Source organism: Ambystoma mexicanum, chromosome 1q (genome assembly GCF_040938575.1).
Source record: "Ambystoma mexicanum isolate Mex_15411 chromosome 1q, UKY_AmexF1_1, whole genome shotgun sequence".
Classification (NCBI taxonomy): Eukaryota; Metazoa; Chordata; class Amphibia; order Caudata; family Ambystomatidae; genus Ambystoma; species Ambystoma mexicanum.
The window spans coordinates 670437151-670461973 of NC_090922.1; the positions used below are offsets into that span (position 1 = coordinate 670437151).

The 24823-nt window shown below is 44.7% G+C and overlaps 1 protein-coding gene across 1 annotated transcript in view; it reads left to right on the top strand.

Annotated features, from left to right (window-relative positions):
• The first annotated feature begins 314 nt into the window (after window positions 1–314).
• SLC44A3 (solute carrier family 44 member 3) overlaps window positions 315–24823 on the top strand; it is an 826819-nt gene continuing 802310 nt past the window's right edge. Inside the window, exon 1 of the mRNA XM_069641271.1 lies at window positions 315–500. Coding sequence (XP_069497372.1) covers window positions 477–500 — 24 coding nt within the window. The 5' untranslated portion in view covers window positions 315–476. The remainder of the gene's footprint in view (window positions 501–24823) is intronic.

The following is a 24823-nucleotide window of genomic DNA, read 5'->3' on the forward strand; positions in this document are numbered from 1 at the left end:
TCTGCGCAATAAAATCCTACGGCCTTTTTTTGCCAACACTTGACAAACTGTGTGCTCTAACTTATTCACTGGTAAGGGTTCGGCCAATGTAAGTTGCATGCTTATGGGTTCTGCAGTTATGAGAATCTATTCCACCCCCCTGAGAATTCCAATCCAAGCAAGCTGTGCTTCTGGCTGTGAGGTGTACTTACACTAACTCGTGGGACGCTGCGGAGAACTCTCCCTCCCCAGCCAGCTCCTCCAGGCCGATGTGCGCGTGACCTGCAGCGCCCAGTGCTTTCCTCCGTTCCTCCCTCCCTCCCTCCCTCGGGCCGGAGACGCGCAGCAGGTCACTGGTGGGAGTGTCCGGGGGCCGCCTCCGCAAACTGTTGCGCGATCGGAGGCATTGGGTGCCCGCACACCTGCCGCTTTCCCCGCTGTGCCGCAGGAGCCGTCTGTTCTTTGGCGGCCCGTATATCGAGCCTGGAGCCCATGGCATGGCGTGCTGTGGGGAGTATCAGGTAAGCAGCAGCCTGCGCGCCTCCCTCTGCCGCCCCCTAGCTGCAGGGATCCGCCTTATCGGAGGCAACAGGATGTGTGCCTGGCCCACACTACAGCGTGCTTGGGGGTTAGTTTGTGCCCATGCCATACCACCTAACCTTTTTCGGGGAAAGGCTCCTCCATTCTTGGAGGAACATGTGTTTATCTGTCAAGGTTATAAGCCTCTCCTTTCTTTAATATCCGGGCTTACTCGGCTAATAACTCTTCCACTGTCTTTCTACCTTAGTATTCCCAGTTCTTGGCACAGGCAGCCGCGTAGACTGGCAACGGGGAGGGCGGATGGGCCGCGCGAGGAGTGGCCGTGTTGGATTATACGGTGCGCACACCAGCTGATCGCTACTCTGGCCGACCTTTCTCTACTCCCCACACCAACCGATGAAATAACGTGGAATTTAAACACCCGTGTCTCCCCACAAGGCCACAACATCCTGACCAGTATATATCGCATCTCAAAATGGAAAAGGGGCAGTTAGATTGTCAAAGAAGTGCCGTGTCATTTACAAGTGGACTGATGATGAGCTGGGGAATAAGAAACACATTTAAGGTTTACTTTGTTGGGGTTAATCACATTTACTCCAAATACCTCAGAAAAAGTACTACGCAATATAAAGCAGAAACTGGATGAGAGAGAGGAGAGGGAGTTTAAGAAGAGATTGAAATGCCAGAAGAGAACTTCTCATGTTAATGTCCAGTGGAGGAATGTTTCAGTGGTTAGGACTTACCTCTCAAATCACAGACTTTTCCCATTTGTCAGCCGCCATGTAATCAGTTTTCTCACCACTTTCACGCCCATAAACCTGGGGGAGCCAGGGAATTCATGGGTTGAGCCAGGGCCGGCCCTAGGATTTGTGGCGCCAAGTGATGCTAATTAAGTCTGGGGCCCCATAATTTACATTTGATGACATCACAAGAAGTGTCATCACACGAAGGGACATCACAAGATAATGACCACTACGTATGTAGACAGGAGCAAAATTATGGTAAAAAAACAAATATATATTTAAATAATCCGAGAGAATTTCCAATAGCTACACTAGCAAAGTATGAAAGGTGCCCATATTTTAAGCCAAGCAATTTATAATGAAATATTCCAAAGAAAACAAAATCCAAAAATGAGATCTAACCTTTAATGGCACTTTAATGAGTTTTTGTGGGTAAGCATCTGCATTGGAAACATGACAACCTGGTGTGAAATTGTAATAGCTGAACATTTGAGCAAGCAACATTTTTTTAATGCTGGCCTGAAAAACACACAACAGGAGTTGCGTCCACCCGTTGAAAAAAATGGGCAGACGCTGTCCTCCCACATGTATCGACTTGTGCCCTGAAAATCAGTCCAGGGCCCAAACCAGAAACAGAAAATATCCCCTCCAGTCTCCAGGATGACAACCTCTTGTCTCATCTTTGGTAAATATTCATGGCTCACTTGCAGGCTTCATATACAATGTGAGGAAAATGTTAAATTGTACTTAAATGCTTTTTGGCTTGATAAGTATAAACATGTGGAAATAAGGCAAATAGCTAAAAGGTTTTTGTGCAATAAGTTTAATTGTGCTGGAGAAAGGCACAGATGTCAAGCAGCTAACTGCTGCTTAGCATGTGCTTTCAAAATAAAAATGCCCCTTTGCAGTTCTTTTATTAATTTTTCTTATTTATTAAAAGTTCATTTGGTTACATTGCAACCTTTTCACACTATACAATTAATGAACAAAACATATAAAATTACGCTTTACATTAAAATTACACTTCTAAGAAACCATTAAAATACACCACTTATTTTTTTTATTATTTTGAATATAGTTTCATACAAAGCTTTTTTACAAAAGAGAAAGAAATACTACCACTTATTACTTCAAAACATTTGTCGTCAATCCATTTCTTTAAAAAAATCAATTTCTTAGAAAAAAAACCCCATTCATTTCCTCCTACAATAATCAGAAAAAAAGACAATAGCAACATTTGCGACGCTGTGCTTAGCTCGTTCTTTCCACACCTATCAATTTGTCCAAATAGTTAATAGTAGCACAGATTAGCATATAGTTTCTACCAGCAATTAAAGTATTCCACCACTCCTCACTGTCGATATTGTGCGAGACAAAGGGCCCCAATGCAGTGGTTCGTTCCGTGGTTAATGGTGGACATTCAATGACTAAATTAAGTGATTCTACACTTTTGTCACAGAAACGACAGATGTTGTTAGAGGTATTTGTATCATGTCTGAGGAATAGCATTTCTTTAGTTGGTAATACGTTGAGCCTCATCCGCAAGAACATGTCACGGTGGTATCTTGATGGAAAAAATTGAAGATGTTTCGGGTCCTGATTTGCTGCACGCATATCGTATTTTTGTGATATACTTGATTTCAGCATCTGTCGTTTGTCTATGGTATTACTCCAGTCATGATTGTTCACTTTCTTTTTGACTGCACAAGGATTATAGCACAGAAGGTCTGTTGATACACCGACATGATCAAGGTTTGAGAGCACAACTTTGGACCAGATTTGAAGTAAGCCATGGTAGGGGCTTAACAGTGATTCTTTCAATATATTATAAGGTGCAATGGATCCCGGTGGTATCAATTTCCAAAAAAGGGAAAAGGATTTCCATAGAATTGCTGCACTTAAGGATTGAAGTCCAAGTTTGAATCTAATTGCGGCTATAGAGACAAATTAAGGCAGTCTTAAAACTTTACGCCAAAATTGTGACTCTAATTTATCCGACATTTTTGGTTCGATGTTGAAGCCGGCCTCACCGCCAAAGGTGATCGCTGTCGTCACTTTTTGTCGATAGAACAAAATGACTGGCATCATCGTGAATTTACCAAATTCTCGATGTAGTTTTGCACCTTGGAGAGCAACGGTATTCATCCTTACCTTCAGATCTTCAGTCCAATTCCATTCTCTGATGGATTTGTTAAACAATATTCCAAGATACCTGATGTTGTCTGTACTGTCTAACAGATTCTGATCAACGTACCACTTAAAGTGTTTGTTCTTGGAGCCAAGTTGGGGACCTAGGGCTATGATTTTTGACTTATCTGTATTTATTTCCATGCCGAGCGAGGCTAAATAAATGCCCACGTTTGTTAAGAGTCTTTGGAGACCAATGGGGTGGAATCCATCAGCACAATGTAATCGGCGTATGTGGCCCAACTAATGGGATGTCCATTTATTCTCGGTGCAAAGGTTTTGACTTTCTTTAGAGCAGCTGGCATATTGGCTAGATACAGTTTGAATATCAGGGCAGCCAACGGGCAGCCTTGCTTAGCTCCTCTTTCCGTCCTGAATTTATCAGAAAGATCCCCATTTGTATTTAGCCGAACACAGACTGATGTATTTGTGTGCAATTGGATTAACATCTGTAGCAAGTCGGGTGGACAATGAGCCTCTGACAATTTATCCCACATGAGATCACGATCGACTTTGTCAAAAGCTTGTCATAGATCGATAAATGAGAAGTAGATTGGTTTATGACTTCTCAGTGATTCCAACTTCAGTAGGTTTAAAATGGCAAGATTTAGTTCAACACCGACACCGTTTGTGAATCCGGTTGGTCTTTCATCTATAAGGTTTGCATTAGCAGCCCATTTTGCCAATCTTATTTGCAAAAAAGATGAAAACATTTTTCCAATCACGTCTAACAAGGCAATCGGACGGTAGTTGGCTGGATTGTAACGGTCACCTTTCTTAAAAATGGGCACAACTACTACCGATTGCCATGAGGATGGGATCCTTCATATCCTCACTATTGCCCTAAACAGAGTGTCAATGAAACTTGTCCATTGTTTGTTATTTTTTTTCAAGGTTAAATTCGACAGACCATCCAGGCCTGCTGCTCCAGAGTTTTTAAGTTTCGTAATTGCAATTGCGATGTCATCCTTACTTACTTCAAGCATCCATTTGATCTCAGAATTAATCCACTGCTTCTCTGTTCCTTTGAAGGGAAAAATGAAGACAGTTGAAAAATGTTTTAGCCTATCTGCGTGCTTACTCCCACAATCTGACTGCCCATCTGGTTACGAGTTCCTTCATTGATTATCGCCCATGTTTCATGGCTCTTTCTTTGGCAAATGAGCTTTAACATTGCTCAGCTTGTTCTTGCTCTCGAGACCATCGAAACGAACAGACCCAATTGCGATATGTTTGACATCGCAATCTTACCGCTTCATGTTGCTCTGTGTTTGAATTGGACCTCTTCAATTTTTTTTAGATCTTCTCGTAACTGTATTTTCTTTTCTGCAATTATTTTGCTAATTGGAGGTTTGTGTTTAATAATAGAATGTCTACAGCCTATTTTTACCTCAATAAATTGTGTCAGGAGAGGAGCGTACTCAACCTGAGAGTTATCTTGTATGAAACCCAAACCTAGTGATTCCGTTAACTTTGTAATCTCCACGGGTCTCTGGCGTAAACGACTGAGACCCTGATTTATCTCAACTTGGGCTTTGTAGGTCTCACCTTGAGCACTTTCCTTTATTGACCACTTAAGGTTAACTGCATCATGATCACTATTACGCATTTCAACAACCTTCAGTGTTTGGATCTTAGCAGTAAATTCCATAGAGGACCATATATAATCAATTGTTCTATGTGTCTGATTCCTGTGCCAAGTAGCCTTAGCGGGAATATCTCCGCTGGTTTGACCATTTAGCATCACACAATTCCTTTCAGTCAATTGTGTCCACCAGATGTTACTGCGAGTGGTATGCAAAATGTCTTGCATCTTCATTACTTGGCCATCAGAGTTGATCCAGGAATGTTTCAAATCTCCACATATAACAATTGAATAATTTGTAAACTCCAACATGAACTTATCCATCATCCTTGTGATTGATGAAATAAACGAATGCACCCTTATTTTTGCTGGATTACAGTAAACATTTAATAATAGGAGAAATTCAGGTATCCCGTCATCGTCGGCTGCAGTCGCTATGATGGTTCTTTGCATGAAGATGTTTGGATGCATTGTTCTGTCTATTCGCCATCCTGGATTTTTTTTTACCGTGGTCAAGAGGCCGGAGAATGGACGACCAGTGGCGTTTTTATGATCTGGATTTAATATTACAGTGTATCCTTCACACGTCGGTTTTGTCCTCATCCAAGTCTCTTGTAGACAAATGAAATTATGGTTGCCATTTGTCAGTTCATTATCTTGGAGTAAGTGTATAAAGCCTCTGGTGTACCATGAAATTAATGAGCAATGATGTGGCTCAACGTGGCCAGAAGCTAGTGGCGATTGGTGGAAATACCACCTGTGGTGGACGGCTGGGCATGTCGATCATTCCTATCCCTCCTTTCAGCATGTTCAGCTCTGTCACATCTGAAGTGAGTCGGTAGTGTTTGCCTTCTGTTCTCGTAGCGGGAAGACTGTGGGGGACTGCTTGAAGGTTTGGAAGCAGGTTTGCCTTTTGATTGGCGCCTGACACATTTTGGATTGCTCAAGGCATAACCAAATGCTATAAACTCGTCTTTTGCTGCTCTCAAGGTGTTTGCCACAAGACGAGATTGAACGTGCAGTATGACCCAATCAGAACGATGTTCGTATTTATATTCAACTATATGAATGTCGTCAGAATCAATTTGACTTAATGCAGGGATGGAAGTCAGCAATTTCACCACATTTCGTCGGTTCAAATTGACTGAGTTGATGTCTTTCAGAATATATTCAATTTCCAATTTCCTCCCATCTTCAACTTTAGTGTCTTTCCACTCATTATGCCGACTTCTCCCTTTACTTGATTTTTCTACTTGGGAGGAAGTATATTTGGGATTGAGCTTCATGCCAAGTGAGGAGTGTTTGGAAGTGCTAGACTTTTTTTCCCAGGTCATATTTCTTGGAGATCGAATTTGTCGATGAGGTTCCGTCACTTCAAACATCTTTGTAGTTTTTGCTTTTTTCGAAGATCCTGGGTTTTTCTTCAGAGGCAGTACTTCCCATTCCTCGACCTCTGGATCTTCATCAGATCTGAAGTGAACGCTGCAACCCGATTTTTGTGCTGTCTAAGATGACAACATCATCAGCGTACAACATGCAGGCCAAACCCTTGACCCTATCAGATGATCCAGTATTGATGTTATCGGAGGACTCTTTGCCCACAGAGTAAGTTGAAAGGTTAGCAAGATCTACGGAAGTGAAGGACTCTGGTTTGTTTGTGTCATCAGAGTCTAAATGGGATCGCTTGCCTGCAGGGCCCTTAGAGACCGTCACACTCTTATTAGTTTGATGGTCGTTTCCTGCTTTATGGATTATAGAGTTAGATTTCTCTGTTTGCTTGAACATCAGTACTGGAGGGGGAGTGATCAAATTCCTGATGAACATTTTTGATGAATCAGACTTTGGGGGGCCACCGGCTTTCTTTGTTTGGGCGTCTTTCTTTTTCCCACTTACTTTGGGTTTTTGGTTGTTACTACTTGGTTTTCCGGCCAATATAGTTTTTGAATCATTAAAGATTCCAAAAGAGACTACCTTCGTCCCATCTGAAGTTGCTGGAGGGACGATCATACCAGTAGTCTTCTCTGCTCCATTTAGGGAAACTTCAAATGGAGCAGCACTTCCCGAGTGCGTCGCCAACTGGGGTGCTTGGGTTAATGCACCAGTGGACAACAAGTTTGAATTTGAGGTCTGAGCTTTGGTAGCTGCTATTGTAGCATCCAATTGGGCAGTTGCACATGTAAAATGCATAGCAATGTCATCTACTGAGGGACGAAGTGGCTGCGCATCGGGTTGGTGTACATTGGAACTGTTCACATTTGAACTTGGATCAGTTTGGGATGCGCTAGAATGCTTTCCCATTACTGAAGCTCTTGAAACAGAGGTGGCATCACAGATATTACTACCCAACTCTTTGCCGGGACAATCTTGCAAAGCACATCCATTGCCCGCATACAGCGTTAATGAGTTCTGTTTTTTGGCGTGTTTCATTATGAGCCAAATCGCTCAGCCTATTGTCCCATTTAGTTGACTTCCCTGCTTTGGTATCCAGCCTTCGCGAGGTGTGTGCGGCAAAGGCTTTAAGGGTTGAAATCTAAGCATTTACCACTGCTAGAAGAGCATTCTGGTTATTCAAATCTCTGTGCAATGTTTCATACAACTTCATGAATGGTATCAAGGCAGTCGAGGTTGCTGCCATTACGTTGTTATAGATTTGCAGTCCAGCTGTCACCGACAGATGAAGAATAATCTCTTCAGCCTCTTTGGTGCCAGTTTTCTGTGATGGCTTGGGGCATGAATTTGATGTTTCTGGCCAGTCTTTGTTTAGGCCTTGCGAGCCAGTTTTGGCTGAAGGCGCCTTCTCAATTGTAAAGGAGTGTTCTAGAAGTTACTGCGAGTTTTTTGATCGCTTGTTCTATTCCCATTACTTGGGGTGCTTGTCAAATCACATGGAGGGGTGTCACTTCCAGCAACCAACAACTCACAGTTCTTATAACTTCCAGCAGCAGGAGTTCTTGGGAAGGGGCTGTAATGAGTCACTCCTGGTCTTTCGTGCTCCTTGCGCTTTGTTGCCGGAGCACTGGGACTTTTTATAGACTGCCTGATTTGCATAAAATCTGCTTTCAGGCGTTCAGCAAAGCGAGCCTCCTTCACAGCTGCATCTGCGAAATGAAAACTCAACTTCTTGTCGGCGACCTTTGCTTTAGATGGATTAGCGGAAGCGGGCTCAAGACTACTGTGGAGTCCTGCTCTCATGCTGCAGCACTTTGAAAGAGAGGGCATGCCCATTGTTAGTGTCTTAATGGCTGCTAGCTGAAATTGGGTCAAGTCTGAGTTCGTTATGTCAAAATCAGCATCAATAACCACAGTTTGAGCATTTTCAGTCGGGTCACACACACACGCCTTTAAGGCAGGAGGTTGATCAGTGTGATCATTGCCATTTTCAATGTTTGCACTCTTAGGTCCATCAGAATCCTTCACTTGCTTAGACTGACAAGGCGTCAGATTGTATTGGTTATGTTGGAGTTTGTACATGTCAGTGTTTCCATATTGTACTATCTTGTTAGCAGGCAGCATTTCATTAGCCAAAGGGATAGTTGCATAGCACATTTACTCTCACCATTTGGATGAGCACCTGCAGTGTCAACAATGTGACTAGCTTCAAGCAGTTCATCATCAGAGATTACAATGTTGACATCAGCAGGTAATTGTGCTGATATTAACTGGTTTGTCAGGCCTGGGGATGTTGTGAATGCAAGCTGCGGCTGCGAGTCGGGAACTATAGGAATAACGCTTTCTTGGGATCCTGCAACAGACGAGCCCAACAGACTTTGCTTCAATTTTGGTACATCAAAGCTGACTGAACAAGGTTCTTCAAGAAACAAGAGGGGTCCAACGGGGCAGATTGTAGGTGGGGAGGAAGATGAGGGTTGCTCAATAAGAATTGGAATGTTTGGTGACATGTAATCAACATCACACTCACCTTGATCACACACCTGACAGTGACAGTGTCGTAGTCTGTGTCATTGTTCATGCTCACATTCGCCAGCCCACGTTGTCGTTGTTGTAGCAGTAGTTTCTGGCGAGTCAAGGGGCCCGCCTCCTGCATCCTGCTCACACACAGAGATTATTTTTTTCCCCAGGCGGCACTTAAAGTCCGGAAAAAATGAACCACTAAATAAGATGGGTGCCAGAGCACAACCCTGTTTCAATCCCTTCCTAGTCGGGATAGGGCTGGATAGTTCCCCATCCTGGGAAAGTCGATTTCTGGCCTCTGTCACACTGTATATGCTTAATGAAATGTAGTAAAGAAGGATCAATTTGCCAGCCCTTCAACATTTTCCACAAATTGTCTCTACCCACGCTGTCAAAGGCGGCTGAGAAGTCCACAAAAGAGGCGTAAATCGCCATGCCAGGTTTGAGATGGACATCAGATATTAAGTCCACTGGTGTCCAGATTGAATGAGATGTTGCACACCCTTTTCTGAAACCTTTTTGCTGGTAGGATAATAATCCCTTTTCAGCCACCCAAGATGACAGTAATTCCAATAATATGCTACCGAAAATGTATGCACTGCAGTCAAGCATGGCTAACAGTCTGTAATTATCTGGTAAGTCACGCTGGCCCTTCTTAAAGACAGGAATTAGGATTGCTGTTTTCCAAGTCTTTGGAATCACACCAGATTCACAAACATTTGTGAATAAATGTTTTAGGATATGTGCCCGTAGTGGGAAATCTGCCTTAAAGGATAGTTCCGGGACTTTTTTTTTATTGTCCCTACGGTTCGGCCATGTGTTTTTAAGCATAACTCGGTAGATCGTAGAAAACTTTCCTGTGGACCTTACCCGACTTTTCGTCCATTAACGCACTCGAAATCAGCCGCCATTTTCTGATAATCCTATCATTTCCCCCCATCGCCCTGGCTCACCTGCTTTTGCGGCACTAAATCAAATCCCCCGCCCCTGAAACAGACTTTATCAAAACATTCATATTCCCCACCTCTATCCGTGACGTGACTGTGCTGCGTAGGCAAACGCGCCCAGGCGTCTTCTACGCGACTCCACACAGAACCCGGAAATCAACACAGATCAGCTCACAACACAGCGCGCCACAATTCGGAATATGAAACTGTACTTTTAAATCAAACCGCAAGATTGTAAATTTGGTAAAGTACATTTATTTGACATCAAATGTTTAGAGAATATTCAGCGATTTTCATTTTTATTTGCTCACGTTCCAAAAAGTTCGTTTTGAGGCATGCGATGTTCCTTTGCTGTACACAGGGTCTTAGATCATCTCACAATACAGCGCCACAATTCGGAAAATGAAACTGGGGTTTAAAAGCAAACTGCAAGATTGTACATTTGGCAAAGTACATTTATTATACATCAAACTTTTAGAGAATATTCAGCGATTTGCATTTTTCTTTGCTCTCGATCCAAAATAGTTCGTCTTGAGGCAAGCGATGTTCGTGTGCAGTACACAGGGTGTTGGTTTACGATAAAATAAGCTCTTCGGTCGCACTGATAATCGCATGGCTGTTCCAACAACGAGGCACTAGGCCACCACAAAGGTCTGTATGTTGCATCTAGCCGTTAGTACCGCGTAAGGGCATACTTGTACTTGGCGATCGTCCCACAAAATGGTCAGGGTGCTAACGTTGTTCACGCGGAGAAGCAATTGGCGATTATAGAAGCCATCCGCCGGTGTCTGGTACTCGTGACACAGACAATAATGGATGAAGTACCTGTTTGAAAAACATAAAAAATGATATTAGTCTCACCATCAGATCTTTATTAAAATTATTCATTTTATATATTAGGTCGGGAAATTATTTCATAGCTAGGACAGTGCAACTGGGTTTTATACGTCAAGGGGGGGCTGTAGGATACTGAGACAGTCCCCCAGTGCAGGGGTTGACAGGGAGTGCAGGTGGAGAGTGGAAGGGCCCAGAACCGAGATCGCAGACAGTGGACCAGTTGTAGCAGGGGAGAGGGAGAGAGAAAGCAGAAGCAAAGAGGAAGGTTTTGAGGTGCTTCCTTAAAAGGAGACGGTTCTCCCCAAGATAGTGCGCGGTACAAAACAATATGCCACATAGAACGAACAAGTACAACTTAACCCGTCTTTAAAGCTACTGTATAGTAATTAAATTGCGGTATAAACTCATCTAAAGAGTTACTTACATTATATTTGCATTTTCCATTGTGTCTGTGCGTAGGGCAGCCCCGAAATACCACTCCTTCTATGCCGACGTTATTTCTTCTAATGAACGAACATGAAATGGCTTTCGTTTCTGAAATTATATTCATTATCGTTTCTTACGTGGTCCCGGCCTGTCAAGGTCAAATAACAATAGAACCTTATACTGAGTCGTGGGCCATTCTGGCACCCGAGAAAAAATCAAAGCAGCTGACCTTCACTTTGAACGAGCACACATTCCTAGTTAGCTACATTCAGTGTAAGGCCATCTCACAGGACTTGAAATTTACACTCCATCTTTGCATTTTGTCTGCGTGCTTTGCAGCCCCACAGAACCATAAATACGGAGACATTCTATATTTTTTGAAAAATGATTTATATTACTGTTTGGTTTAATTTAATGCGCAAATGAACAAGGTTGGATAGATACACATATTCAATGGGCCTGCGACATGAGGAGACTCGAGAGAACAGACAATCAAATTACAATCATTTAAACCGTGATGTGTATTTCTCAATGAGCTCTTCTTTAGGTGGACATGGAACAGAGGCAATGTTGGGTGGCAATGCAGTTGTCCCCTGCACAGGTTCGTTCACAACTCCATTTATGTGCCTATCTAGGACGTCAACAATAAGTCTCTCAATAAACTCATATTGCATATCCTCAAACACTGGTTTGATCACCCATTGTTTACTTCTTTTAGCGAAGGCCTTATTGTAGCGAAGCGTCCCTAAAGTTCCGATCATCCTACTTTGTTGACGGCCAACATTATGGTTATGTGCCAAGACCGCTAAAAGAGTCCGATTTATCATGCCCTCCATGCCAAAATGCAATCGTTTTGGCCTGTACTTTAGGCACATATTGTGGAACACCTCCAAATCTCCTGTGTGGCAGAATTCCGTGAGTCCCCTCAAAGCTTTTGTTATAGTTTTATCAAATACAATCTTTTCAATGGCTTTGTGAGTGGGTGATGAAGGAATCAATCACTTCTTCTTCCGTGCCTCCTCTGTGGACAAATGGCCATGTTCACAATTGTGGAAATGTTGGTTCGTGTTCCATCGGTGAACGTTTGTACAGTGTGGCATTACTGACCGCCATTTTTCCAGTAGAATTTCCAACGACCCTCCACATGTTTTTGAGCTCCACCAAAGATGGTTGCTGATTGACTTGGACCACTGTGAAATACCTTGCATATCTTTTTTTTTACCTGCAGCCGACAATTTTTTATTGATTGTTTTTGCAAGATGCCAAACGTCAAATTGGTGATTTATATTTTTGTACTGTTCTCTCATTGTCTTGGCAATTGAAACGTGTCTGTCCGTGGCTATCAGGTCGATCACCATTCCCCGCAATTGTAGTTCTTGCAATGATGCTACAAAGCCAACTTTCTCCATGGCCACTGAGGATGTACTTTGTGACACCTGCACGACCACCGAACTCACAATTTTCTTACTTTCCATGTCCTGAAAGTGGTAGGTGCAGTACTTGGCTGAAAATCCTGGGCTGTCGCACTGTCCATCACCGGCTAGCCTGAACCGTTTGCCCGCGAATGTACTATCAATAGACATTTTTTCCATTCTCCAAGCTTCGCTAATGGCTGGAAATAGATAATCGGTTTGGTATTTGTAGAACTGAGTTTTCGCAATGAAATGGATTCCCACAAACTGAAAGAAAGACTCTAATTTTTTAAAACTTGAACCACTAAAAAGTGCAGCCGCTGCACAAAGTAGATTGCCTGCTGGCAGTTGTCCCAGCATAGGTTGTGCAGACCATGTGAAAGGATGATATTTTGTACAGGTGGCATGTATTTTAAGGTTAGTGCCTCGAATTGCACGAGTCACATTAATCAATGGCTCCCCACATACTTCCCCACCAACCGAATGCCCACATTTCATCCGAATAATAATATCAATCAAACAACTATCGAATACAATGAATTTGGCCTCTTTCCTTATACTGTCACTCTGCATCCCAGCTGGTCCGGCCTGTAACGTTGAGGACATGTCACTCACATGAAAGGTAGAATCTCTGATATCGTCTTCCGCTATGTTCAGTGATATTGATGGTGTTTCATTGTCGTCCACTTCATTCTCTTCCATTGCAACATCTGTTCCTTCTCCGGTGATGGGTGAATAAAACAATTTCTTCAACTTTCTCGCGGTCTTAGTTTTTGCGGGTGTGGATTCTGTGAATTGATCTGCGACTGCATCCGAACTACCAGGAGGACATTCACTATCAATGGCTGGTGGTGGTATAGCTCCGTTGTCAATCACTTCATATTCTTCCCATTGGCACGATGCATCTCCAGTCTCAAGTCCCTGCCAAAAGGTTTGACAAGCAACATCTCTCGTTCGCTTCACTGTCTGGTAGATCTAGTTCGTACACCCACTCGCAACTAGAGGACAGATTGGAAAAGGGATGTTCAGTTTAAACACAACTTACAGTATTGAACTATTAACAGTGAAAAACAACATAATATAGTCACCAGGACACTAACCTTCTTTTGCTTTCTTTTCTTTGAAACTTTCTTGCCTCGAACTTCAACATCAGGACGCTGTTGCTCCGACTCGTGTGTGCATGTCTCCACTTCCTCTTGCGCTGCAACGACTATATTTTCCTGATAAGCACATCCATCACGCACTGACGCTCCATCGACTCCCTGAAACATAGAACTTTCATTAGTATGTACAATAATATCGAAAACACAAAATGTACTTTGGGAACAATACCCACGTACATCTCAATAGCAAAACACGAATGAACGCTTTGTGTAGAACATTCAAACGACAATTATTCACGCATTGTTGATCTAGTTAGATGGAACTGTCAAGATCCATACCTCGGGCTCCTCATAGACTTCCATTGATGATATTATTGAAGATGATGCTTCAGTGACTCCCTGAAACACAGTAATTGCATTAGTATGGTTTTCTATTTTGATAAAAAGAACAGAAACTTTGTGCAGGCGTGAACGGCTCATCTAAATAGACCTGCACAAATGATCAGTTGTCTAAAATAAATAATGGATATGTAAATATGATTCGATTTGCTCGATCGTTGGAAGTGTCACCACCCAGAGATCTGCATCAACTACTAGGGGTGATGTTCTTGTAGAAGAAGCTCCGTCATCTCCCTGAAACATAGTACTTGCGTTAATAAAGAAGGAAGTATAGCGGATGTAATCACGTCATATGATTTCGCTTGATTGAACTGTCAGTATCCATACCTCGAAATGCATAAGAACATCAAGGGACGATGTAACTGCGGTGCACACTTCTGCAAGCTGTTGCGCCGACCCGTAACTGCACGCTCCCCCTTCTTCTTGGACTAATGCTCCATCGACTCCCTGAAACATAGGACTTTCATTAGTAATGAACACAATATTGAAAAAAGAAGACACATAGGAGGGCGACGACAGAAGGACATATCAATGGCTAAAAACGAAAGAAACATTGTGTGTAACAATCACGCTACAAGAATGCAAGATCTGATGATCTCCATCGATGGAACTGTCCTGAAATGTACCTCGAGCATCTGAGTGACATCAACGGTAGTCGTCAATACGTTGGACTCCTCAGCATCTCCCTGAAAGACAGTACTTGAATTATTTTGGATAACAATAATTATAACTGAAAACAAAGACTAGAGGACGAGTACAAGGGTGTACCATTAGGTAAAATAATTACACGATAAATTAAAACTATTGATTTACATGCCTAAAACAAGTCAGTGGCAGAATAGCCAAGTAAGATTACCCGATAGGCGCTTGAAGTGGCTGATGACTGCAATAACGACACGGATGGAGAATCTTCCGCCTTCATATTGAGTGGATACATAAATGGGGAAATTATTGTTAGCTAATGCTACACACTAACGCAAGGCCGAGAGATAAATACGTAAACTTGACTCACCAGTGGAGGGATGTGGACGAATAGAGTGGGAATAGCGGTTGAGAGCAATTTTCGCCTCGCTCGCGGTGTGTTCTTCTTTATTAGCAATGATGTGGAGTACATGTCAGAGGTAAAGTGCCTGCTGCAGATGCGGTATCGATCACCCCTCTTGTCCGCAAAGACTTCTAGGACTCTACTTTCAAGCTCAGACGGTGGATATCCGCAATATCGGACCCATTCTCTTATCTGATCTATTGTCTTAGGGAAAACATGCATTATAGTACCTTCAGATTTATTATGGGTCTTCGAAGGGCAACCGCCAATGGAACAGGCAGGCATTGTGGAAAGTTCTGAAAAGTAAAGATCAACAATTCTCTATGAATACCAATGTAAACTCAGAACATGTGACTAGTTCCTTGCATGTACTGTCTTGAACGAAAAGAAATTGGACGCAAAATGATTATGGTACATGGCCTTACCTTGACGAACAAACAGTTAGATGCAGGGATCAGAGTAGTTTCTTGTCGTAGAACAGGGAGCAGTTCACAGGTTGCAAACTGAGGAGTTTCCTCGAAGTGGTCACGGAAGTTCACAGAGACGAAGAGCAGATAGCCAGCACCTTCACGGGTTGACTAGCAAAGCGCAAAGAAGTGCTCATTAGAAATATGAAGTGGGTTATAAAGAATTCGAAACAGGGGTGTGTTTGTGAATGAATGACGTGTATAAGTCGTGGCATTATGCGGTTTGCAGGGGGCCGTCCAGCGTGAGGGGGGATGCTTGGCAGGAGACACGGGGTCTGGAGGTAGACATGGGAACAACAACCCATGCTCTATAGACCACTTTGAAGTGTACATGGTCTTTGGCACCTCTTGGCCTTTATCGCTCCCTGACAGCTCCACTTGCCAGCGCAAGTACCCCGGTGCGAACTGCCTTTGATAGGGCGGGGGGTGGATTGGGGCGGTGGTCGTGCAGGCAAGACACAGGAAGACTCGTGAATGGAGACACACTTATGTGGATTGCAGGGGGGCGTACAGCGTGAGGGGGATGCTTGGCAGGAGACACGGGGTCTGGAGGTAGACATGGGAACAACAACCCATGCTCTATAGACCACTTTGAAGTGTACATGGTCTTTGGCACCTCTTGGCCTTTATCGCTCCGTGACAGCTCCACTTGCCAGCGCAAGTACCCCGGTGCGAACTGCCTTTGATAGGGCGGGGGGTGGATTGGGGCGGTGGTCGTGCAGGCAAGACACAGGAAGACTCGTGAATGGAGACACACTTATGTGGATTGCAGGGGGGCGTACAGCGTGAGGGGGATGCTTGGCAGGAGACACGGGGTCTGGAGGTAGACATGGGAACAACAACCCATGCTCTATAGACCACTTTGAAGTGTACATGGTCTTTGGCACCTCTTGGCCTTTATCGCTCCGTGACAGCTCCACTTGCCAGCGAAAGTACCCCGGTGCGAACTGCCTTTGATAGGGCGGGGGGTGGATTGGGGCGGTGGTCGTGCAGGCAAGACACAGGAAGACTCGTGAATGGAGACACACTTATGTGGATTGCAGGGGGGCGTACAGCGTGAGGGTGATGCTTGGCAGGAGACACGGGGTCTGGAGGTAGACATGGGAACAACAACCCATGCTCTATAGACCACTTTGAAGTGTACATGGTCTTTGGCACCTCTTGGCCTTTATCGCTCCGTGACAGCTCCACTTGCCAGCACAAGTACCCCGGTGCGAACTGCCTTTGATAGGGCGGGGGGTGGATTGGGGCGGTGGTCGTGCAGGCAAGACACAGGAAGACTCGTGAATGGAGACACACTTATGTGGATTGCAGGGGGGCGTACAGCGTGAGGGGGATGCTTGGCAGGAGACACGGGGTCTGGAGGTAGACATGGGAACAACAACCCATGCTCTATAGACCACTTTGAAGTGTACATGGTCTTTGGCACCTCTTGGCCTTTATCGCTCCGTGACAGCTCCACTTGCCAGCGCAAGTACCCCGGTGCGAACTGCCTTTGATAGGGCGGGGGGTGGATTGGGGCGGTGGTCGTGCAGGCAAGACACAGGAAGACTCGTGAATGGAGACAAACTTATGTGGATTGCAGGGAGGCGTACAGCGTGAGGGGGATACTTGGCAGGAGACACGGGGTCTGGAGGTAGACATGGGAACAACAACCCATGCTCTATAGACCACTTTGAAGTGTACATGGTCTTTGGCACCTCTTGGCCTTTATCGCTCCGTGACAGCTCCACTTGCCAGCGCAAGTACCCCGGTGCGAACTGCCTTTGATAGGGCGGGGGGTGGATTGGGGCGGTGGTCGTGCAGGCAAGACACAGGAAGACTCGTGAATGGAGACACACTTATGTGGATTGCAGGGGGGCGTACAGCGTGAGGGGGATGCTTGGCAGGAGACACGGGGTCTGGAGGTAGACATGGGAACAACAACCCATGCTCTATAGACCACTTTGAAGTGTACATGGTCTTTGGCACCTCTTGGCCTTTATCGCTCCGTGACAGCTCCACTTGCCAGCGCAAGTACCCCGGTGCGAACTGCCTTTGATAGGGCGGGGGGTGGATTGGGGCGGTGGTCGTGCAGACAAGACTCGTTTGCCGCAGGGCCTCACCAAGGAGAGGCCATCTAACTGCATGTAAGAGGCTGGCTGCAGGATCTAGTACATGGAAGGCAGGGGGGTGAGTTTATAAATACCTCACCCTCCCAGGAGAATATATGGGTGCAGTTCACCCTGGAGACCCTGGATGCCTAGGCAGTTAGTCAGCAGCAGGCTGGCCTGTGGTGGCAAGGTGGCACGGGCCAGAGGTGGTCATCTCTGTACCCGGTGCCCAAAAGGATGATTTATTATGATCAACCATATTGATTATTTACCTATAACCATGTTTTGTATCAATAAAATCCAACGGCCTTCCTTTTATTGCCAACGCTTGAACAAAGTGGTGTGGTAAGTATTTTTGGGGGAGGAGGCAAGGCCGGGAGGCTTGATGCCAATCCGCAAAATAACATATGTATGTCTGCTGCATATGGGTTCAACGGTTATGTGGATTAAAGGTGGGCGGCCAGCGTGAGGGAGGATGCTGGCCAGAGACATGTGGTGTGACAAGACAAGGCACAGGAAGACTATTCAATGGAGACACACTAGATTCATTTAAAAAATCAAAACAACCATTGTTAAAATATATGTTGGGTTTTATTTTAGATCTTAATTTCAATTGAACATAAATAATAAACATTACACATTGTAAAGTTGCGGTTGCAGCACATCCAGGGAAAATCCGCGGTATTGTCCACTGTCGCTGGGGAAATGTTGTCTAATGGCAAGTACCGCACAGGCAGGTATTACTCTCCGAACGCGGTGTCCGAGCCTCCAGTGAAGCCACCAAGTGAAGCAACGATAGGCCACCAGCCTGTACCACCTGTGAAAATGAAAGATGCAAACTGTATTAAAATGACAAAACTTTCTTATCACTGTCGATTCAGGTAAAAAATGTCATTCTGCTTTGAAAAAAATTCTATCTAGAAAATGCACAATATGGAACCAATTTACATGCATTCGAATGATATGTAGATGTAATTTTATATGTGGGAGACGACCATGACATAGTAGTGGCATCACTGACATCACAACCAGAGTATACTTACTCGTTACTCGGATTACGCGGACGAACAGTGCCGCGAAGTTCGTGCATAAGCACCATCATCATCCTCAACACGGTCCGTGAGAGGCAGGCTTCCCTGAACTCTGGCAGCTCGTTGATGCATTGCGGACTTGGCTCGCCTTCCGAAATGTAGGCCAAGCACCCGGAATTTTCACGGCAGCAGCAGTTCTCCTCCTCAGTTGGCATTAGCTCGCACCGATTGCACGTGCACCAGGTGGAGACGCCGTCCATGCGACATGGTCCAGGCTCTTCATCCGTTGACTGGTCCTCCCAACTGCCGTCCGAATCCCCATCGTTTTCGCGTGCTTGCCTTTCCAGTAGTTCTTCCTCGGTGTACTCGGGCTCGTACATATACGGCATTATTGTAGCCATTGTGTGGTAAAGAAAGTAAAATAATTTATAGCGGTGGTACTGGTATCTGTTCACACGGGCTACAATCAACGAAGGTAGCTGACCAGAGCACAGAAACGAGTCACAGAATACTCAAAGTAACACAGAGAGAGGAATCGATTCGAAAATCTGCTGCTGTGTGTTGTGAAACGGTGTGTTTATACTTATTGAGGAAAGAGGCGTCCTGCCATTTCCATGGCGACACTTCATTAGCTGAGGCGCAGCGATTGTTGACACGAAACGTGCTTTGGCGTTGGGAAATGGGCGGTACGCGTCTGCTGATGTCAGGCTCAGGGGCGGGGGATTTGATTTAGTGCCGCAAAAGCAGGTGAGCCAGGGCGATGGGGGAAAATGATAGGATTATCAGAAAATGGCGGCTGATTTCGAGTGCGTTAATGGACGAAAAGTCGGGTAAGGTCCATAGGAAAGTTTTCTACGATCTACCGAGTTATGCTTAAAAACACATGGCCGAACCGTAGGGACAATAAAAAAAAAGTCCCGGAACTATCCTTTAAGGACCAGGTTAGATAGCCCATCGGGGCTGACAGCACTAGATGCCTTTAGTTGTTTAATTTTCGCCTCCAAGTCAGCGCTTTTTAAGGTGCGCACTAACCATAGAATTTACCGTGGACCCAAGGGACATTATAACTCCTGTCGAAGGCTTTCTTAATGTGCTTGACACATTTGTCTTCCGATACTGCCACCAATTCCCTCGGCAGACTAGGGACTGGTTGAGAGCTCCCCAGACAATTTGAGAACTTTCTTGAATCACTGATTTGCCTACTTAGGTATTTCCACCCTTCATCATATAGGGATAACCAATGGTTTCTCAGCCAATTCTTTTAGTGAGTTTTCAAGATTGCTATCATCCCTCTCTTTTCGAGAAGTGGATAAGAAGAATCTTCACCAATACTTTGTAATTCTGCATTTAACTCCCTCTTCCTTCTTGCAATCTTTTGATCATACCACGGGATGGGCCAAATGGGCCCGTTTGTTTACCCCCGTGTCTGAATGACCTTGGGGCGGCAGAGACCAGCCGCTCAGTTAGGGGTAGAATGTCTTGAGGAGTGAGACCACTACCCGGCGAGCCATTATTTCTAAGGAGGACATTGAATTTTTCGATCCTTCTTGATGACCAACCGGGGCGATTCTCAATATAGCTATCCCATAACTGCTTGGCTGTTGGTAATGCTGGTTAAAGGTTTTCCCCACTAGTAGTTCTACTAAAGTGTTCTGACAGCCTCTTGGCTGTTCATAATGCTGGTCATAAACTTTCCCCACTGCTATTCCCTTATAAAGGAACTTTCCTCTTTGCCACTTTTGTTCGGTTTCTTTACTTGTTTGACATTCAGAAATAGGTTCCTGCTTTAATTCAGAATTGTTACATTGTAACAATTCTCTTGAATGGAGCGCTACAGGGTCAGCATTTACATTCAGCCAACTCGCCGGTTCTCTTCAACGGCTCCTTCGCGTAGTCAGGCTTCACGGTGGAGCTTCAGCGCTCAGCCTGCTCTCTTCTGCGAACCTCCGGTAAGCGGCGCATGGGTCTTCTGGAGCACAGGCAGCTCCATTGATCTCTCGCTGCTTCACCGGTCTGATATATGCTGCTCTGGGAGCACGTCTCCTCTCCAGCTGGGCTTCTTCTTAGTACGCCGTTTCCCGATGCACATACTACGCAATTCAGTTTGTTTTAACCCTTCGTGGTGAATTCTGATGGCGTGCTTCTCGCCGTGGCTGCTCCTGCCCTTCGGATAGCTTCTGCTTCCTCTGCTATGCTTCTTACACGGCCTTCAGCAACTCCTTGGCCTTCTTCATCTGCATTCCACAGCTCTGCTTCATCTTGGGATTTAAATATCCTGCTTAAGTGCCTTGGTCTGCAGCAACTAGACTGCACTTTTGCATTCTGAGTCCTCACTGCCTCTGAGCCCTTCTTTCTTGTGCCAGTACTTCTAGCAATATGGGAACTGAAGTCCATAGAGGACTGTATGACATTAGTTTGTTCTATGTTACTTTCGCGTAATTCAGACTGCTTTATGAACTGAGAGTTTTGGGAGTAAGTAGAGGCTGTACAAAGAGTTTGTAATTTCCCACTAGTTTGAGGACATCTAATTATGCCAGAATTATGACAATTCAGTGTTCTTGCATTTAATTCCTGAACCCTGGAGGTAGCAACTTTATTCTGGTGTGAAGACTTCTTATGACAGGTACTTTGTGTATTTATAAGGGAGGGATTGGTACACTGATAACAAGCCATTAGGTAGCTGAGATTGATTTTACTTTCATCCTCCGAAGAAGATGAATATGGTGTCTCTCCTAGCGGAGTCGCCACTTCCCCTTGGTAGCCTTCTCCTCACAGGTGATCCTTCCCCCTGATACCACCGCCAGGGTTCGGATCGGGTAGCGGCTTCCTTCCCCTGGCCACATGGGAGGAGACTTCAGGCTGGGGTCTGGTGATGACTTTGTAGTAGTCATCTCGACTTTCACCCGCAAAAAACAAAATCGTTTGTCTTCACCCACCCAGGAGACGCACAAGGCTTGTGTGTGGCCCCAGGGCGGACAAGGTTGAGAGCTATCTGTTAGGGCCTAGGAGAGAGAAGGATCGAGGGAGGTGTGGGGTCTGGAGATATGGAGTATGAACTGAAACAAAACATCCAAGGTAGAGAGTAGCGGGTAATGGAGTGAGCCAGAGAGCAGGGAGGGTGTTGGGGGTTAGATATGTATAGATTTCAAAACGATCAAAGGGATTTTGATAAGGGTTCACTGTGCGTGGTGAGCCAGCAGACATGAAGGTTGTGAGCAGAGGTTAGGGAGGAGCATGTGAGACTCAAGCAGATAGGGTTGCCAAGTTGAGAATGTGTTAGTGGTGGGTAAATGAGTAAAGAGGACAGCCCAAGAGAAGGCTAGAGCTGCAGTTGATTCAACTGAGTACTAGGAAGGGGATGACAATTGTGGTGGATTGGTATGTTACATAGAGGTGGATCCGAGTAATGTTCACAGAGAAGGTGGAGTTGGTCAGTGCAGAAAATGGGCCGGAGCAACGCTCCGCCAAGGCAAGTCCTGCCAGAGTGCCACTCTGTCCCCAGACCCGAATCTGAAAGCGGTCTGCTCGTTGAAGGAGGGATGAAGAATGAAGATCATGGAGGTAGCAGGCGCCAGTCTTAGCAGCGGTTGAGCAAAGGACACAAAAGTGCCATGAAGCATCAGATGGTCAAAGCCAATTAACACTTCAGCGGGGCGGGTCAGGGCTAAAAGTGGAAAAGGATAAGATGATCTAGGTAATGCAAGTGAATAGATGGTAAGTCCAAAGGGGAGATGCACTTCACAAAAGATGAGGTGTAAAGGGTAGAGCCTTAGGATATCCTACTGGGAGATGTGTGGGGTCAGAGGTGTCAATGTATGATATGGCGAATGATTTGTCATAGAGGTAGTGAGCAATCCAAGCAAGTTCACTGTCATGGATACCAAGATGGCAGCGGGTAAGGAGGAGAGAGGGGTGGTTGGTCGACTGTATCAAAAGCTGCAGAAAAGTTAGGGATGATGCGAGAGGTGAGTTTGGACTGATGGGCCCTGGTGAGAAAGTTAGAGATGAGGGCCAGTGCCTTTTCCATAGAGTTGGACTAGCGGCAAACGAATTGGAGCGGGTAAGAGAGATTATTAAACACAAGCATGTGAGTGATCTGTTTATGAACTGCTTTGAAGTTGTGAGGAAGAAGGAAAATCTGACGGTAGTTGGCCAGGTTATTAGGCCCCTCTTGGTTTTTTGACTATGGGTAAGAATGTGATAATTTTGAAGCATGTGCAAATTATTGAAGTTACAATTAAGGGGTAAAAGGGCCATGATGGTTTGAGGAGGAACTGGGTATACATGGTCACAGAATGGGTTGATTGTTTAGGTGAATGGGCGCTAGTTCATCAGGTGAGGTAGGGAAGAAGGAACTCAAATAGGAAGTAGTAGAGGAGAGAGAGGATGCAAAGAAACAGGTAGGTGGTGGGAGAGGTGGATAGTGGTTAAATTGTCATGGATCTTTGATATTTTGGTTGAGAGCTAGGGGGCAAGGCCATGAGGAGATAGAGAAGACAAGGGGACAAAGAGGGAGCAGAGCAAGGAGATATACGGTTGGTTAACTAGGTGGCTTTAGTTCATCCAAGGCAGTCAAAAAAGCAAAGATACCAGCCATATAGATGGTCAGGGATGCGTATTGGCCCCTCTCCTTTTTAATATATTCTTGGCGGACATTAGTGACATCCTTTCAGATATTAACGACTTCACTGCTAGATTGGGCCAAACATCTCATGGTTTGCCTATGTAGGCGACTTGATTATGTTTGATCATACTATATGTAGAAATGCACAAGCAATACTTGATTATGCCAACACGAATGGGCTTATTGTGAACTTATCAAAATCTAAATGTATGAGCTTTGGGAAGATCAAGAGAGCCAGATCCTGTATCTATACCCGGGTGGGACCCCTTGAAAAAGTTAAGTTATTGTTATTTGGGATATGAGATCAATACAGGTAAAGGAGATGTCGAGCTCTTAAAACATCGCTGTACCAAAGCTACTGAATCATGCCCTCTGTTAAGAAATGCGTGCTAAGTGCAGCCAGTTATAGTTTGAGGGGGATGATTGATCACCATTTATAAGCAGAAGTTGGTGGCAGCAATTACCTATGCTCTTGAGACAACGTATGTACACAGTGATGATATGAGGGCAAGCAAACTAGAAGACCTTATCTGGCATGAGATACAAATGCCACCCCTGTAGAAATAATAAGACTGGAGCTGGGACTAATGTCCATGGCTATTAAGGGATGAAGGGTCATTGTTGTCAGTGATAAGAAAAGGAATTGACAATAGGACATCTCCCGTGCTCCTTGAATGTAAGGTGATGAATGAGAGCCTTTTTGAGCGAATCGCTTGGATGCCTGACTGTTGCCACGGTAGCAACATCTTATGTACTGCCTTATGCCTTATGTACTGCCTTGAAGAGATGTGCAGAGAAATTGGACTGGGTAATGAACCATGATCACACGGCCAGTCTAAAATCTCTGAACACTCTCTCTAGAATGTATTTCCCATATAACAAACCACAGCAATATGTGTATCAATTGCTTTCACCTGCTCTGAGGCGCATATTTATGTTAAACAGATTTAATAAATTGCTGGCATTGGCTAATAAGGGTGCGTGGAGAGGCATTCCTGTAGATAATCTTACCTGTAGACTGAGTTGTGATAGGAACCACGTGGAAACAATAAGACACATCATTAACTCAGGCCCGGCACTATGGAGCATCTATGTATGTTATGTTACTTCGAGAAACACATGGACGATCTGAACTGAACTTAAATGCAAACATTTGGCTGAATTGTGTAGGTGGTTGGAGCTTGTCCTTGACGATTGCTGTGACTAAGTTATGGCAAGTTGGTGAGGAATAGCTTTGGGGAATTAGCTCACCATTTTATGGTTTAGAGATCTATAAATGTACATGATGTTGTTCATTTTATGGTTTTGGTTTTAAAATAGTTATGTGCACTTTAAAAATGATATGCAAATCTATCTGGACGCTACCTTCTCTTTTGATAAACAGGTGAAGTCTCTGGCATCTGCCACCGCTTACACATGTAAGCTCATCAGAGCAGGCAAAAACTTCCTGTCTGACAATAACTGCCTTATCTTAGCGAGAGCCTTAATCCTCT